We start from the raw sequence: 19803 nt of genomic DNA on the forward strand, positions 1-19803 counted from the left end.
CTTTAGAAATAAATCTGAACGATAATTTACCTTCTGCTGGTGTTTGAGAGGGAATGCTGGGTTGTAACTGGATTTTACCATAGATGGGCCCTTCAATGAAAACATGGGTGAACTTATAGCACCCTGTGATACTACCTGAAAAAAAAAAAAAAAAAAAGGCATGGTCAACCAATTCCTCTGAATCGTATACCTATGTACCACAAAGCAAGTCGTTGATTAGCACTAATTGGACAGATAAATAGGCTCAGCATGACATGGCACCTCAAGTAGAATATTGGGATCTAGTCCCACTTTCTGACCAAGAACCAAACCCTCTGAGAATGAAGCCATCATACTGCAATAATCACCAAATCAGTCTTAGGAAAATAATAAATATTAAAAATGTTAGCAATGTTAAAAAACAAAGTTACGGATGATACAAGATTTATGATCATAAACTTTATGCAAAATACTAAGTTCTAACCTTCCCATTATCATATTGACAATAAGCTTCATTGCAGCACCATTACCCACATCACCAAGATAAAATCGTGACTACAATAACAATCAATAACCAAACTGTAAACATCACCAGTAAAAAGGTTATTTACCAAAGGTGCTTCATATAGACTGATGATAGCTTTACTTTTACCTTTCCCATTATGTCTAATAGTGGAGCAACCTCATCATAAAGAGATTTATCACCTGCATAATAATAGAAAATGTCAATCCACACAGTCAAAAATAGAAAAGCAGTCAGCCAATCATGGTCCGATGTTATATAACTTCATTTATATCTTGCGATTTTAAAAGAAGAATGATTAAATTGATATACCATTTGTAATGAAAAGGTATGATTCTGTAAATTGAAAAGATGCATTAGTTGTTCAACTGTCTCTGAAAAATTCTTTATTAACCTTTGTATGTCTGGATTATTGGACTGAGAATTTGTCCTAGCTGACGGCGTAAGATAAGTGGTGGACATTGGAGAAGGGACACACAGAGTGTATCCAACTGAGGATAGAGAGCATATCTTAGATTGTTCTGGCTTGGGCTGGTGTAATTTTACATTTGAAATTGATTCGTTCCTTCTAATATGTGACCACAGCTTGAGGACCTTGCATCTGATCACAAAAAGTAAGACAAGGCAAAAATCCAGAAGCCAACAAATATGTATTCCAACCCTTGAGATAAATATATACAAAATTTAAATATATAAATATATAGCAATTCTAATTATTTTGATTTTAAAATTAAAAAAATGTATACTTTATGGAAAAATGTTGGAAATATTTATCTGCAAAGTTATCCTCGAAAGCTTAGAATCAAAATTGTAGGTCACAGTCATCAACTGCTATGCTCTAATGCTATGGGTAAATGTAAAAGGTAATGGAAATTCGTGGGCCCAGGCCTAAAAATCTGCCAACTTGGCATATGAGACCACATGCATGGATAAGAGGATTTTGATGTGCATCACCCATATCCAGCCATTAAAGAGTTCATCAAAATCGTGGGTGATAATATGCCTTTTCATATAAATAGGTAATATTTCGATCAAATAACTTTATGAAAGATTTATGTAAATTTTGTGATTTTAGTGAATTGGAGATCGTTTGCAAATATTTTGCGAAAAATGGGGGAATTTAAATTTTACTTTAAATCAGAATAATCAAATTTCATTCTTCACTCTCTTGCTCATTCTCTGGCTCACTATTATTCCGGTTTTCCATTTTTCCTTTGAGTAGCATTAATTTTGTGCATAGGTGAAGTTGATGGAAGAGGTCAGCTTTCTTTTCAACATATTTTTAGACATCAAGAATAGGTAAACAATATAAGCTATACACCCTTCCCTCCATATTTCTCATTCATCCCTATTCTCCTTCATTCTTCCTTGTTTCTATTTATAGATACTAAATTTAAAAGTTAAATATAGAACAAAACTTTTGATTAGGGATAAAACAGATTTTGAGGGGACATGAAACCTCTTACAACAAGTTTTGAGGGGATCTGAAACCCCTTGCAATAGGTTTTGAAGGGACCTGAAACCCTATGGAATTAACAGGAATCCAAAACCCACTAGTAAAATGCTACAAAAAAATTCAAACAAATACTAACAGTAGCCAATTGTCAACCAAACATCAGCCAAGCAGTAAGGAACAAGCAAAGCCACCCACCAAGCCTAAGCCATCCAACAAGAGATATCAACAACACAAGAGATAAGGGTTTTGCAAGGCTCCCATAACCTTTAAACAAAAGATCCAAGATCCAAGGGTTTTACCAAGGCACCTTTAATTGACATCAAGATCCAAGGGTTTTTCTAGGCACCCTTAACTTGATCATTAGGTTTTAGCAAGGCTCCCAAAACCATAACAACCAGAGTCATAAAGAAAAATCTTAAAGAACAATCTGGAAATAACTGAGCCTCCCAGGCAAACAAATGCAAGACAAGGATCAGAGGGTTTTGAAGGCTCCCCAAACCTTCAGATTGGGTTTTGACATGGCTCCCAAAACCATCATGCTGAAACCTACAAAGACTCTCCAACAGAAAGTCATCTCCTGTCCAGCATAACTTCTCTCCACCTCCATAGAAAAGGAACCCACCTCAATAGGAGCAGAAGAGAAACGAACCAATATCTAGAAGAGCCAAACTTGATTCAAACCCTGCAACCAAGTAGCCAAAGACATAAGTAGACCACATAGAGCAACAATTAACCTCTCCCACTAGGCAAAACACCACCTCCATAGGCATTGCCACCACCTCAATAGGAATTGTGAAAGAGGAAGAGGAGAGCAAAATGAACCAAACCCACACCAAGACCACAAGAGAAAGCTCTGCCTTAATAGCAGCCTCACGGGGAAGAACCCAGCCCAAAACAACAAAAGCCCACTTGAGAAGAAAAAGCATAAAGCACCAGGCAACAACAGGGACAAGCACAGCCCCAAGAGAACAAAACCCTAACCAAAAACAAACCATGGCCAGCCCACACCCTTGAAAACTGTCAGCAACTACCTGACCGCCGAGAAGAACAAAGCCACCAAAGGCCCTAGCACTGAAAAAGCTACTCGAAAGAAAAGACGAGGAGAGCACATGAGCAGAGCAAAGAGAATCTCACAAGGAGGCAAAAACCACAACATCCACAATTGGGTTCCACAGAAACAAGAAACAAGGAACCCAAAATAGCGTCAGGAACACCACGCACGAATGCAACCACAAAAGGTCCAGCCAAAACACCAAAACCAGGAGAAGAGGGAATCCCGGGACAAAAGTGTTAAGGAATTTGGATCAAAGATAGAGAAGATAACAGTCTGATGATATTTAATCAGGATGGACTTTAATGAGATCACTGCAATAATATAGTTTCCTTCAATACGTATCTGAATATAACACTGTGATATTAATCTGCTACTGTAATGTCGACAGTTTTCTGGGTCATGAAATTGCCACCATTATTGATCTTAATTACTAGAAAGTGTCGATGCCCTTTGCACATATAAGGAAACGAAGAGTCATGTCCACGTAGGGTCATGACTCTACGTGGCATAAACGTAGGGGCATGACTTCTATGTGGCTTATGCCACATAGAGTCATGACCCTACAGGGACATGACCCTCCGTCTCTTATTCACCCCATTAGTTAACAACGATGGTGCTCGGGCTCTCTTAACTAATGCGACCCGATAGTTATCGGGATTATCCAGAACATGTCGATTAACATATGAATTAATATATATATATATATATATATATATATATGGATTTCTACAATCCGAATGAAGCTATATACTTAACACTCCCTCTTAGCAAAAGAGGATTGAATTTCATAATTGAGTTTTAAGGAACAACCTTCTAGATATACATATTTATTTGACATGATCATTCACTCAGTAATACTTACTAGTGGAATACTTCATATATCAGAGAGATATAGATTATCTGATATCCAGCACTCTGGGACAACAACTATTTGAAGTCTTATCAAATTACTACCTTGATTCTAGTGACAATTATAACATTGTCATTATCATAGGTGAAACAAATTTAGTATCATGATATCCGACACATTCCGGGACAACAAATTAATGTAGTCAATCATGATATTATTGTTATCATAATTTCCGACATATTTCGGAACAACTATTTAATGATAACAATTCAATAACTCATCATAGGAAATTTAGTATCAAGATTTCCGACACATTCTGGGACATCAACTCAATGTAGTCAACCTTGATAACAGATCAAGCTATTGTGAAAGTCGTCACCTTACAATAGCGATCTTACACTTACATGAAAGATCGTCACCTTTCATGACACAACACACACATGCAATATTGCATCCAAGGTATTCATGAATATATCAAATTACATATGAACAATATTAGAAATTTCCATTATAATTTAGTCATACCAAGTTTACCTCTAAGGTACTCCACTTTCAACTTTGCAAGAGGTTTGGAGAATATGTCGACACTTTGCTCTTCAATGCTGATGTAGGTCAATTTGATGACATCTCTATCTACCATATCTCTTATGTAATGGTATGGGATTTCTATATGCTTGGATCCATTATGAAAAACTGGATTTACAGAAAGTTTGGTGCAGCTTTGATTATCACAGTGAATCACAGTGGGGTTTAGGGGCTTCCCAAATAGTCCAACTAGCAATTTTCTTAACCATACTGCCTCACGTGCTCCCATGGAGGCAGCCATATATTCGGCTTCAGTGGAACTCTGAGCAACTGCTGACTGTTTTCTGCTAAACTAGGATATCATAGCTGATCCAAGACTAAAGCAACACCCCGTTGTACTTTTACGATCAATGGAACTTCCTACCCAGTCAGAATCAGAATACCCTTGGAGTTGTATCTCAACATTTTTATACTTCAGGCCAAGTCCAATAGTGCCACGCAAGTATCTCAGAATATGCTTAACAGCCATTAGGTGAATCTTCTTAGGTTTGCACATGAATTGACTTAACACATTGGTAGCGTAACAAATATCAGGGCGAGTGTTTACTAGGTACATAAGAGATCCAATAATTTGTCTATAGTATGTAGGATTTGTAGGTTCTGAATCTACTACTTCACTTTTGAGCTTATGAAGATTTGTTTCCATTGGAATGGATAAAGGCTTACAATCTATCATACCAAATCTGGTCAGGATATCAGTGGTGTATTTTCCTTGATTTAGGAAAATACAATTCTCTTTTTGCCATACTTCTAGGCCCAGAAAATAGTGCAGTAGACCTAGATCCTTCATATCAAATTCAGCCACAAGATCTTGTTTGCATTTTGCAATGAGGTGATCTTCTCCTATTATCAACAAGTCATCAACATAGAGAACAAGTATTAACATGTCACCATCCGATAGTTTGAAGTATATGTTAGAGTCTGCTTCATTTTTGGAATATCCTAGTTTGGAGAGATAACTATCTATCCTTCTGTACCATACCCTGGGAGCTTGCTTAAGGCCGTAGAGAACTTTTTTAGTCTACACACATAGAAATTTCTATCATGTGTAGCAAAGCCTTCAAGTTGTCCTATATATACTTCTTCTTCAATAACACCATTCAAGAATGCGGTCTTCACATCCATTTGGTGTATCTTCCACCCTTTGGAAGCTACAATGGCAATGATGGTTCTTATAGAAGTATATCGGGCAACTGGAGCAAATGTCTCTTCATAATCAATTCCAGCCTTTTGAGAGAACCCCCTGGCAACGAATGTGGCTTTGTGTTTTTCAATACTACCATTTGATGCATATTTGATTTTGAATAACCATTTTGATGAGACAACTGATTTGTCTTTTGGTCTAGGTACAATGTGCCAGACATCATTTTTTAAGATAGATTGGTATTCCTCAATCATTGCATCTTTCCAAGCTTGACATGTTAAAGCCTCTTCAACATTTGATGATTCAGATTTTGTAAGTTCGGGCATAAGTCCAACATAGCATGATTGACTTCTTGTTTTCTTATTCTCTTTGAAGATTTCATCAGGCTCCACATTATTTTCTTCAATCATCTTTCTTGCCCATAGTGGTCTTTTCTTGTTGTTAGGATTTTCAGCATTCTAGAAATTAGGTGATTGAAGTTCATGATTTTCTATGCTATTCTCCCTCTGATTTTCAATTGTAGGATTTTCATTTGATTCTGCAGATAGTTCATCTTCTGCACTTAGAGATAGTTTATAAGCAGCATCTTCTTCAAATTTGACATCTCTACTAATTTCAATAGATCTTCATCCTGGAATATAGACTCTGTATCCTTTAGTGGTTTCACTGTAGCCAACAAATATGCCTTTCTTCTCGGAGGGTTCTAGTTTGGTTCTCTTTTCTTTAGGAACGTGAATATACACGTGGCAACCAAAGATTCTTAGATGGCTTAAATTTGGTTTATTTCCTGTAAAGGCTTCTTCAGGTGTTATATTCTCTAGGATTGAATGAGGGCATCTGTTTTGAATGTACACAGTTGTATTTGAGGCTTCAGCCCAAAATGAGATATGTAGATTTTGATCATGCATCATGGCTTTAGCAGCTTCGATGATGGTTTTGTTTTTTTCTTTCTGCAACTCCATTTTGTTGAGGATTATAAGGTACAGTACAATCCCTCTTAATCCCAACAGAAATGCAGAATTCTTTAAAATTTTCAAAGATGTATTCACCCCCATTATCTGATCTAAGAGTCTTTATTTTCTTCCCAGTTTGATTTTCCACTAAGGCTTTAAATTCTTTGAATTTTGATAACACTTCATTTGATTCCTTCAGTTTTATGAAATAGATCCAAGTTTTCCTAGAGTAGTCATCAACAAATATCACGTAATACAAGAAACCCCCTAGTGATGGTAATGACATTGGACCACACAAATCAGTGTGGACAAGTTCTAGTACAACTTTTGATTTGTGTTCACTTGAGGGAAAGGACCCTTTTGAGTTCTTCCCTAGAGCACATCCTTTACAAGTTCCAACATGATCAGATTTTAGATTGGGTAATCCTATGGTAATCTTTCCTATAGAAGGTAGGGCACCAAGTCGAAGATATCCTAATCTTCTATGCCAAATTTCATTAGAGTTTGATACTTCATGATTTAGAGCTTGTTTTTGAATATTACATAACTTGTATAAGCTACCATCTCTAGATCCTATAGGAATAGCATTCTTTATATTAGAATTTTTAGGCCAAAGTAGAACTTTATCTTCATGGAAGGTGACACGATATTCTTGATCAGCTAGTCCTGAAATAGAGACCAAATTCCTTTTGATACCTGGTACAAAGAGAACATCTTTCAATTGTAGTGTAACTCCTGTTCTTAATTGAATTGAGCAGGTCCCAATTCCTTTCACTGGATAGGTAGAATTGTCTCCTATTGTAACTTCTTTAGTTGAGTGGCCTTCAAAGGTTTCGAATTGATCTCTAAATCCGGTTATGTGTCGAGATGCTCCATTGTCGATTATCCACATATGTTTGTTTGAGTTTAGTTCACTTGATAAGGCTAGGAAAAATAGAGGATTCTCTACTTCCTTGACTTCAGCTATCGTTGCTTGAGCTTTCTTCCTTTCTAGACAGAATCTGTGAGTGTGTCCAAATTTATCACACTTGTAGCATTGAATCTTGGAGAAGTCTCTGCTTTTGTGGTTATTTCTTCTCTTCCGTTTGAACTTCCTTTTCTTCCCTTTGTTGCTTGTGTTAGCATGTAGTGCTTGAATTTCTCCCTCTTTGTTTGGACCCAATCCTCTTCTGATTAGTTCTTGAGTGCAATCATTCTTGAGTTGATCGAATTTTGGTAGTGTCGGACGAGCACTAATGCCTTGAATAAAAGATTCCCAACTAGATGGTAATCCCTTAAGTGCTATTAGAGATAGCTCCATATCATCTACATTATTTCCAATAGTTGATAATTGGTCTTTCAACTCTAAAATCCTCATGAAATAGGATGTAATTGATTCTCCTTTGTTTATGTAGATATGCATTAATTGCTGCTTTAAGGTAAGCAATCTGCTTGCATTATTTATTTCATATGAGTTTTGAATGGTCTTGAACATATCATAAGCTGTAGTAAGTTTTGAGATGGTTGGGAGAATGTGATCTTTAACAGCATCAATTATGATTTTCTTAGCCTCCTTGTTGTGTCTTTTCCAGGTTGTTTCTCCAGGCTCGTCTTCAGGCATCTTAGTGTCTTCTTCTATGTATGCATCTAATTCGAGTTCTTGAAGAATTGTTGTTATTCGAATTCTCTATGAGACAAAGTTGGATGCACCTTCAAGTCTATCCTCCACTCTAACATTGTTCACCATAATTGTTTTCCTTCGATTTTGAATGCAAGTCTGGAAGGAGTTGTCTCTATTATTTCTCTACCAACTTGGCTCTGATACCATGTTAAGGAATCTGGATCAAAGATAGAGAAGATAATAGTCTGATGATATTTAATCAAGATGAACTTTAATGAGATCACTGCAATAATACAGTTTCCTTCAATATGTATCTGAATATAACACTGTGATATTAATCTGCTACTGTGATGTCGACAGTTTCTAGGTCATGAGATTGCCACCGTTATTGATCTTAATTACCAGAAAGTGTTGATGCCCTTTGCACATATAAGGAGACGAAGAGTCATGTCCACGTAGGGGCATGACTTCTACGTGGCTTATGCCACGTAGAGTCATGACCCTACGGGGACATGACCCTCTGTCTCTTATTCACCGCATTAGTTAACAACGATGGTGCTCGGGCTCTCTTAACTAATGTGACCCGATAGTTATCGGGATTATTCAGAACATGTCGATTAACATATGAATTAATAAATATGCATATATATATATATATATATATATATATATATATATATATATATATGGATTTCTACATATATATATATATATATATATATATATGTATATGGATTTCTACAATCTGAATGAAGCTATATACTTAACAAAAAGAGCCCCCAGAAACTCTACCCAAAAAAAGAAGAAATAGGGGCGCATCACTAGGAATATCTACACCACCGCCTTCATGAGCGTTGCCATCCTTACCAAGCAAAAGCCCTCTTGGGCAACCGCCACGAGCTACAACACAAAAGCCCCCAAGGAAGGGCAAGCAGGAGCCAAACCGAAAAGGGGAAATTATCGTCCCCATTTGGATCCCCATCCTCCCCTTCCTCTACGTCGCCTCCCAAAACCCTAGCTCCTCTGTGTGCCCTCTCCATCCTTTTTTTTAACATTTTCATAAATATAGAACAAAGTTACAACCCCTAATCTTTTATCTTTTGCCTACTCTATTTTTAAAAAAGAATCCTTGCTTATTGTTTACCACTTTTGGGTTTTATAATCCTATATCTTGGAATAAGTTCTTAAGCAAACCCCACAATCTCTACATTTATCTTCCAAAGTTTTAACATGTCCCAACCACAAAGAAAACACCTTGCCTAGAAGCATCGCTAACCAGATGCCAACAAAGGGCAAGTTCCTTATAAATTGTGATATAGAGCATAGTTTCAGAACTCGCCAAAAATCGTCGGACTCACGAGTCTTGGAGCTCGCCAAATCCAACTGCCATGACAAGTTCGGGCATGAAAACACCAAATCCTGGCAATGGACTTGCATGAGTTTTGGGCAGGTATTTGCAAGTCTCAACCTGTCAGACATCAATACAACATTATAAAATATTTGTTTTTAACTTTTGATCATTTATTGCCTCTTGGTTGCCCAAAAAAGGTCTACATGTTGAGATAGGGTTGTAAGAAGAGGAGAAAACGAGCGTACAAAATTGAACTAGAGTCAAGTAAGTGATTTTTCTTCTTTTTTTTTTGTTTTCTTAGAGTGAAAATGTGAAAAATCTTGAAAAAATGGGGGAAAATGCTAGCAATTTTTTTTCCATTTCTCTTCTTTACCTATTTCCTAGTATTTTTAGCTTGTGTTTGAAATCTATTTTTCTCAAATGATTAATTATCTTTTTTATTTTTTATTTTTTACAAAACCCTACTGACTTATTTTTTACATGTTGAAACAACAATGTCTACTAAAAGGCCATATAGAAAAGACCCTGCATGGAAGTATGGGATACCGGGAAATAAGAAGGGTGAGGTCATTTGCACCGAATGCAATAAATGGATGATGAAGGAATCAATAGATTAAAATACCACATTGCCAAAATACCTAGACAAAATGTGGACATATGCCCTAAATCTACTCCGAAGATAGTTAGAGAGATGAAAATCCTTCTTGCTAATTACGAGTTGAAAAAAGAAAAAAGACAAAAGATTGAGGAAGCACTAGTAGCAGCGATGAGTCTAAATGTATCCACTTCTATGCCATCAAATTACCTTGGTTGCTCAAGTCCAAGAAATTGTCAACCACATTCTTCTTCTTTTGTTGAGAGTCCCAAGGGTTCCTTTTTCTACTGCTAGTGCTAGCCAGATTCCTCCTCCAAGACCAAATTACTTTATTCCATGCAATGTTCCAAGAGAACAACCTTCACTTGAAGATACGAGATGGAATAAAGAAAAACATCATGAAGCAAGATGGCAACAATAAAATTTTGGTACTATAATAATTTACCTTTCAATGTGGTGAACAACCCACATTGGAAAGGTTTGGTGAATGCGTTGACAATTGCAAGTAAGGGGTTTAAGACCCCAACAGCTACAAATTTGAGTGGGCCATTGCAAAAGGAAACTGTAAGAAATACACGGCTTATGGTTGAACAAAAAAAAGTTTAGCTGAAAAAAGGTTGCAACGATGGACAAATGGATGAAATAGGACTCTCCTATTTTTTTAGTGGCTTCAAATGGTGGATTGGCGTTCCTCAAGTCCGTAGATGCCTCACACAAAGTCAAAAATGTTGAGACTTTGTGCAACTTACTAGATGGGAGGTTGGTGTTGAGAATGTTGTCCAAGTTATCACAAACAACACAGCTGCCTATGTAGCTGCAAATAGACTCCTTATGGAGAGACATCCTACAATTTCATGGACTCCTTGTGCTACACATTGCTTGGACTTGTTGTTAGAGGACACTGGCAAGATTGGATGGGTGAACAGTGTGATTGAAGATGCTAAAAATGTTACCAAATCTATCCACAACCATATTTGGGTTCTTTCTTTGATGAGGAAACACACAAATGGCAAGGACCTTGTGCGACTAGGACTGACACAATTTGCTAGCCACTTCCTTACATTGCAAAGCATTCTTGGTGCCATTCCTCATCTCAAGCAAATGTTTCTATCTGTGAAAGATCCCCAACCCAATTCTAACCAAATCTGATCCAAACCAACTGTTTGTTTTGCTGATAAAGTCTTGGGCCAACGTATGTTAAGTGGGGGTTTGGTTGATTTATTTGTTTTGTTTGGTTTTCTGAACAATGTTTTGAATGCTAAGCGAAAAAAATAGTTGATACCATATAGAATAATGCATAACACATTAAAAATGCAATTAAGATAACTTCCTTTCACTTAAAAAGACCAATGTACATACCTTTAATTGAGCATTAAAGTCTGATACAAATTTCCAGTAGATAGAACATAAGAAATCAACTCTAATATTAGCTACAACTCCAAATACACCCTAGAGTTTGATACCCTTATTTCCAAAATGGAGCGGTTGGCTGAGAATAAGCTGGAAATGAGTGGTGATGACCTCTAGAAGATTTTCCTTGCAATTAATTGATGGAAACCTACCCTCAAATTGATAAATCTGCACTAAAATCTCCAATGAAGGCTGTCAAATGCACATTGAAGCTAAATATTGATGTAACATGTTACCAAGAGAGATGGGTTTTCATCCAAATCTCCAAATTCTTCCAAAAGTTTGCAAAATGGAAGCTCCAAGCTGTTGAAACTTTCAAGCTTGCTGCTGATCTAAAAATTGGAAGCATAAGAATGAATCCAAATGATAGACAAAATGCTTTTTTATCTATTTTGGGGTTACTATTTGGCCTTAAAAATCATAAAATATCATTGAGGGTCTAATTCCTCATTGTGAACTTGGCCCCCTTTTAAAAACAACTTAAATTACTAGGATGCGGGGCACTTTTTACTGCTCATCTTATGTTTCTCTATTACTATTCACATAAGGCCAGCTCTAATATTTCAATTTTAACCATGGATTCAACCCCATAACTCCAATCTGAAAGGCCCGAAAAGCTCCCTGCTGAGTTCCACAACCCCCGGTTGGGTCCCCAAACCACACTGCTAACCTACAGGACCCTAATAGTAGGCCAACCTCTGCTCAAGTCTAAGATGCCTAAGGAAGGGACATTACAATCTGATGCTTGGTTGCAGTCTCCATTTTCCAAGAAAGTAAAAGGGGAGAAGATTGTAAGTATAATTTTTGATGACACATTCAACAAAAATGGAGAGGAGTTAATCAAGGTAACTAACAAACACAAACATTAAATTTATACAAGATAATCTATTTGATGTTTTTTAATTTTGTGAGGTTAAGTTTCTAATAATTTAAAACTAGTTTTCAGATTTTTAGGTAACGAAACCTTTGGTTAGGGTTCTTCGTATAGTGGATGGAGAGGGCATGCCAATGGGTTTCATTTATGACGTGATGGATAGGGCCAAAGAGGACATTTCACATTACTATGATGGAAACAAGAAAAATAAAATGAAATCATTTGGCGCATCATTGATCGTAGATGGACAAACCAACTCCACCAGCCGATACATGACTTGGCCTACTTCTTGAACCCAAAATTCTACTTCTTAGATACATTTAAGGCTAATGAGGAGGTCATGGCTAGTGTTATTGCAAGCATTGATAAGATGGCCCCTGATCATGAGTTGATAAACAAGGTTCTTGATGAGTTGGAGGTGAGATTTGTTATATCTTATTTATGAATTTGACAATGCTGACTATCTAGAAACATCCATTTTACACACAGTAACTATTTTTCTATATTTTATTTATTTTTTATTTTTTATTTTTTATTTATTCAAGGTCAAGGGTGCAGTAGGGAAACTCTTTTCTTCATCTCAAGCAATTGAAAGAAGAGATAAACTACAACCAAGTAACAAATTTACTTCAATACTACAAGAAAAAATTAGAAACTTGATTCTTTTTTTTTTCACATAATTCTTATATTCTAAATGATTTTTTGTAGATTTATCGTGGGAGAATTATGGTGCTGGCACACCTAATCTTCAAAAGATAGCCATTCGTATTTTGTCCCAGCCATATAGTGCTTCTGTGCATGAATGCAATTGAAGTTTATTTGAGAACATTCACACAAAGAAGAGAACTAGGTTGACCCAACAGCGCCTCAATGATCTTGCTTTTGTCCGGTACAACCTTTGCCTTCAAACTAGAAAGGTGGAGGGAGTTTCACATGAGTCCATAGACTTGGATGATATTGATCCATATGGTGAATGGACTGCCAGTGAACGAAATGATGATGATGTCCTCCTTATTGAAGAAGATCTTGCAGAATTGGAGAGAGGAGCAACAAAAGAAGCAGTAATAGTAGAATTGGATGCAATGGAGGATGGTGAAGACAACTTTGATTTTGAAGAACAAGAAACACCTCCTCCCGTAGCACCTTCTAGTTCAAGGCCTAAAAAATTGGATTACATTAGGAGAGGAAAGAGGAAGATGTCGATTTTATTTGGTTGTTTTTCTCATTTTGACATATCATTATATGTAGACATTTATAAACTTATGAATCTATGATGCTGTTATACATTTGAAAATTTGAAACCATGAGTATGATTATGAATTTATGATTCATGAATGATGAAATTTCAAATATTGAGTGTTTGAAGATCATATGACGTGCAATGTTTGAATTATGACTCTTATGTTCTCTAAATGCATTAATTTCTTTTTGTTTTTTTTGTAAAATTGTGGTTTTCTTCTTTGTCGAGTTCTGAGTCTAAGTCCTATTTTGGGCTGCCGTGTCCGAGTCCTAAAACTATGATATAGAGTTTCTAGGGGGCATTAATCATCTCAAATACCACCTTGCCCACACACGTGGACATGAGATTGTATTGTGCATAAAGTTGAGTCAGAGTTTGCAAGATATGTGACATTTCAATTAGAGATGTCATAGTCTACTTTTTTTTAATAATATTATTATCATTACTATTGGAGTTGAGGAAAAATGAACTCTACAGCTCCCAAAGATCACCTGCATGCAAACTTGTCAAAGAAGGAGAGAAGCAAAAAACTATGGAGGCCAGAATTCAGAGATCCAGAAAAGAGGAGTCATATTGATTGTGCAACAAGAATGCAATTCAATAATTACAGTTGTTATGAAAATACAAAGAGGGAATCCTTATAAGAGGATACTCGAAAACCTAAAGGAGAAAACCCTAAAGAATTATAAGATTCATAAGTTTAGCTTAAGCATGGAGTATAATAGACTAATAAATAAATAAATAATTATTAGCTAATAAAAGATAACTCCAACACCCCCCCCCCCCTTAAGATGAACTTAGGGAGTAGCTAAAAAAAAACTAAGGCCTAAAAAAACATGAAAAAAATGTAGGAAAGCAATAATGGGTCCTGACAACTAAGCCTGATAAGGTACCCAAGTATAATAAAATCTCTGTAAAGTGGAAAAAAAAGAGAAAACCCTGTGGAAACAAAACTCCTCTCCAAGAAGAGATGAAAGCTCAAGTGAAGGACTAAGAAGCCTCCAAACAAGAGTGTTCCAGAAGATAGGAACAAAAAGAAGAGAATGAAGAACACCACTGAAGGATGAATTAGCTGCAAACCCTGTCGAAGAGTAACTGTTGATCTAAAGAACCTCCACTGAAAGAGAACATGACCAAGTAGAGAAGACTGTAATCTGCATGAGTGCCCTCAAATGACACTACTCGAATCCGATGGCAAACAAAGGAAAACACCAAAGCCTGAAGAGATGATCAATCGAACCAAGGAAGCATTAGAACCGACAGGACAAACCTCCCCATAATGCTGAAAAGGGAGAGGGACAGGTACACTAAAAAGGACAGCCAACAAGAACTGCAGGACGAAGAACTAGGAACATCGAAGGTGCAGAGAAAATACATAATGTCGTGGAAGGAACACTCACATGACAAAGGTAGATGGCAAACAAAGGCAAACATCAACCCCCCCATGGCACTTTATAAGTAGTGCATGTACAATAAGGCACAAGATGTGCAAGATCCCAAGTATACAATGCATGATGGCACTTTATCTCAGTGCGTTTGCATAAATAAAATGCTACAATGATCAGAAGAGACAAAAGACTAGAAACAAAAAGAACAGCCAAAGCCGAGACATCCTACACAATGAAAGAGATCCCAGGACCTAAAACATCCAAGATATTCACCAAAGTGCTGAAAAGCAAACAACTAAATAAAATATTCCTGGAGCAGAATCTGGAAAGAAAACTCATATGAATGGAAAGAACATAGAACAAACTTTCCAACGATATAGTTTTCGAAAAATGGAGTTTGGATGCTCAAGTTTATCTCCCGGAGTGCAAAAATGAACCTCGGGCTTTGACAGAAAAAAAAACACTATCAAAAAAGCAAAATCAAAAGTTCAAACCTCCAGATCTGGATAGAGCTTGGAAAGAGCTTTCCGATGATATAAGATTTGTCGAAAAACGCCTCCGTATGACCAAGTTACGACCAAAAGAAAAAAAACCCTCTTTTAGGGCATAAAGAGGGTTTAAAAAAAAATTATAAAAAAAAAAATTATTGACGAAAATCCTCTGACGCATTTGCAGGTACAGTCGTACGGATTTTTGTGCCTCAAAAAAACGTGCCAATAAAAAATCATGTCCCAGATGCCTCTGTCACCGAAAATAGGCAAATTATATATCAGTTCATGGAATCAGCCTTCTGAATCCAACTGAGAGGTCCTTTTGGCACCAAAATGTACCAAAAAATCAGCTACCCCCAAAAATGGAAAAAAACAACTGCACAAACCCTCGAATACACAGATTTGAAAAACAAGGCCCAAAATCTCTCATAAAGAGAACAGGGACATGCAGATCTGGAGCTCTGATACCATTTGGAGTTGAGGAAAAATCAACTCTATAGCTCCCAAAGATCACCTGCATGCAAACCTCTCACAGAAGGAGAGAAGCAAAAAAACTATGGAGGCCAGAATTCAGAGATCCAGAAAAGAGGAGTCATATTGATTGTGCAACAAGAATGCAATTCAATAATTACAGTTGTTATGAAAATACAAAGAGAGAATCCTTATAAGAGGATACTCGAAACCCTAAAGGAGAAAACCCTAAAGAATTATAAGATTCCTAAGTTTAGCTTAAGCATGGAGTATAATAGACTAATAATTAAATAAATAATTATTAGCTAATAAAAGATAACTCCAACAATTACATTATATGGCAATTAGGAGGTAATATTGATACTGGTTACTGAATTATTGATGGATTAATTAATTTTTGCAGTTGTTTAAATATCAATTAATACATCCGTTTACATCTAGTTGTGACTGGACTATAATGAGTTAATGATAATGACTCACTACCATTATTGGCTGTGTGAGTGGCATGCAGATGAATTTCCCTTGCATAGGCAGAGACTCAAGGGGAGAGTATTATTGAGTAAAGAGAATTAGATCAAGCTGAAGCAACCTCAAGACAAAAGAGAACCGCATATACTCACTATGCATTGTTTGACATTAAGATTCTGATTTCTTTAATGCTATTTTGGCATTTCATTGCTTTGCAGGATTTCGTGAGAGTGAACTTTGTTGTCACATTGTGCCTTTAACCTCTTGGGTGCTTATGTTGTGACTGTGTTGTCCTGTCACTACTGCATACTAATTGCATGTAAATAACAGATGCTTTGTGTAGTTGCATTAAAAGCATTGTGGCCTTTTGAGATGTAGGCATTGATTGATAGGGAACATTAGTAACATCGTGGTCTTTTATGATGATTTTAATAGGGCTTTGTCAAAATGTGACCGATGTGCTGGTCCACATGTTTACGGTCTTATGTCCTTAAAACTTATATTTTCCGAAGGCATTGACTGATAGTTTGAAGTCTAGTTTTATGCCTTGGACTTAATGTTTTGGTTGGTGTAGTCTTTGGCCTGTACATGGTCATGACCATGTTCTTAAGTCATGGTTTCCTTGGAGTCAAGGGATTACATCATTGTTTATCCCTAATATTGGGCATATGATTGTATTGGATTATTGTTAACTCTTTGTTCAAAGGTAATGATGAGCATCATCAAACTCTTAACCCTAGAATTTTTCCTTCATCTATTAAATGTTTGCACAAGATAGTTACATTGTTGAGGGACCTGATGCTCTAAGTGTGGATTTTGTTGATGATTAGAAATTTAGAAGGGAGATAGGATTCACACAACTTCCATCTTGAATTCACTTCAATTTTCGTTATTGTTTTAGTTCATTCATGGAGAAATTTTAGGAGTTAAGAAGAAAATTGGGTTATTAAACCAGTAATGCATGATTGTGAAAAGGCAATTAATGGGGGATAGGGATGGAAAGGGACAGAGCTGAGCATGGGGACAGTTGGTTATTGTTAGAATATTGTAAAAAAGATATTAATAGCCCATAGGTCTTAAAAAATCTGGCCATAAACTGTAATTTTTGTGTTTTCTTAAAGCAGGTCATTTGAGGAGATATTTCAGTTGTGCTGAGTTGTCATTCCAATCTCAAATAACTCCAGAGTAACCAGGCATGTTGATCTTTGTTCTTATGCTTAGATTTACCATTGGGAGTTGATTTAAGTTGATGTTGAAGGCTTCCTCTTTTTCTTAAAATTTGACAGGATATTCCTCTTAAACCTTTTAATAGCTTGCCTGGTGTAAAATTTTAGAGTTCCCTTTTAATGTTAAAAATCACATTTAGGAAAATAGAGTAATTGGTTGTTTGAGCAGGATATTTTAACCATGTTGAGAAAGGACTATATCCTTCTTTCTATGCATGAGTAACAGCATGATTCTCTAAGCTCTTTGATATTATTATATTTAAAAAATCAAAACCCTTTTAAAGAATTAAATTAAATCTCATGGGAATGGGTATCAGCATTTTGATGTCTACAAACCTCACATCTAATTGGTGGTCATTCATTTAATGTCTATGATGCCCAAAATACGCAACTGTTAATTCCTTAAAACTGTTTAAATTCCGAGCCAAAATGAAGTTTACTCTTCACTTGAATTTGTTTACAGTTTTTAATATAGGATATAACCTTTTTCGGGTTTCTTTACTGCCATTTTTAACGATGATAGCAATCCTATCTGTATAGAGCTGAATTATCATATTTTAAAATCCTTAAAATCTATTGTAGCTGGACCATTGAATCTAAATCTTTCATTTAAACCCTTAACAATGTGGGGTTTACTGTTTCGAAAAAATACAGGTCCTTTTGACTGTCATTGTGTGACAAGGACCTTGGAAAGGTAGTAAGGTCTTCGATACTGCTAGTTTGTTATGAGAATTTGTTGGTCTTATTTTGAGTTGTTAAAATACGCTTTTTAGTCAGAAAAAGGATCATCAAATAAATTGTGAAGCGCTGCGACAATCATGCTGACTTATAGAACTTTGGGTGCCTCACTCTGATATCATAATGTCTTATAGTGATACAGTTGTTTTGGGCCTTTGGCACAAGGGTTTCTTCATTATTATGAAAACAACATGTTGTCTTTGCTTTTAGAGACAATCATGACAGCATTGGTAGTATGGATGATGATGTTATATGGTTGTGTTGGAATGAGAATGACACCATGAAAGCAAAGATTTGTTAATCTCCTCTTGACCTTGCTGTTTTTTGACGGTCTTTTGTATTATGAGCAACTGAATGAAAAATCCTTGGCTAAGATATTTCTTTGATTGATTTGTAACTTGAAGGGACTGTGATGCACTCATGTAATGAACCATTGCTTCCTTTTGACTTGGCAAAGACTTGGTTAAGTTGTAGGTTATCTCTCTAGTATGTTCTCAAGTTCAGTTCATATCATTAGTGACTCAGCCTTGCCTAGTGGGAGTTAAATGTTATGTTTTATATGTTTTAATGTGCACAATGATCTAGGTGTAAGTAGGAGAGGATGGGGGACTAAATCCTCTCCCTTGGATTAACAAAGAGCATAGCTGGTTGTGTCCATTACACAAAGGTGGACCCCCCTACTCCCCTCCTTGCACGCATTGGGTTAAGGGTGCTATAGTATACCTGTTGTGACCTTTTCACACATCGCCCCATTGCAAACGGGGACCCCCTCTTTCTTGCTTTCCACGTCTTGTTAGTTTAGGGTTTTGGCAATAGACGACAATTTTGAGCTTTCAAGTGCCCGAGTCTCAAGTTTTGATATGATCATGCCTAAGTGCTATTAGGGTTTTTGAATTTTGAATAGGATCAAATGCGTGTTAAATGTTAAAGGTCTAGGTGATCCTAATTTTGTCTGTTTGGATTTTTTAGCGTGATTGAGTGAGAATATGTTCAAGTTGGTGATATTTTTGTGCCCAAGCATCAAGAGTTTCTTTAGGGGTTATTTTCCTACTCCTAGGAGGTAATTCAAGTCAAAATTACACTTTATCCCAATGAAATCTCTATTTTTGTTGCTCAAATTTTGATAAATTTGCTAAGTCCCAATGTGTAATGATGAAATTTGACATGTCCAAGTGTTTTTGAGTGGGGAAATTATTAAATTCCTAATGGAAATCCATTAAATTAAAGTCTAAGGTTCAAAAATCTTGATGAGGGGCATTTTCCCCTAGTTTTAAACAAATTTCTAATGACCTATGATTTTCTCCCACTCAAAATCCTGATGGAGGGAAATTTTCCCCCAACTGTCTTGACATTTGTCCTGATGGACCACATATTTCCACCAGGAAGCCCAAATTTTGTCTAAATGTT

At 36.4% G+C, this 19803-nt stretch overlaps 1 protein-coding gene across 2 annotated transcripts in view; it reads right to left on the reverse strand.

Moving 5' to 3' along the window:
- Nucleotides 1–19803, reverse strand: part of LOC131038541 (glyoxylate/succinic semialdehyde reductase 2, chloroplastic) — a 136060-nt gene that overhangs the window by 685 nt on the left and 115572 nt on the right. The window contains exons 8-11 of one of the 2 annotated variants that reach the window (XM_057971004.2): nucleotides 632–684; nucleotides 464–534; nucleotides 262–334; nucleotides 31–135 (exon numbers count right to left, since the gene is read on the reverse strand). In XM_057971004.2, coding sequence (XP_057826987.1) covers nucleotides 31–135; nucleotides 262–334; nucleotides 464–534; nucleotides 632–684 — 302 coding nt within the window. Of the gene's footprint in view, nucleotides 1–30; nucleotides 136–261; nucleotides 335–463; nucleotides 535–590; nucleotides 685–19803 lie in introns of both variants that reach the window. The other variant, XM_057971005.2, reaches the window with a different exon arrangement.

The sequence above is a fragment of the Cryptomeria japonica genome, chromosome 10 (assembly GCF_030272615.1).
Source record: "Cryptomeria japonica chromosome 10, Sugi_1.0, whole genome shotgun sequence".
Lineage (NCBI taxonomy): Eukaryota > Viridiplantae > Streptophyta > Pinopsida > Cupressales > Cupressaceae > Cryptomeria > Cryptomeria japonica.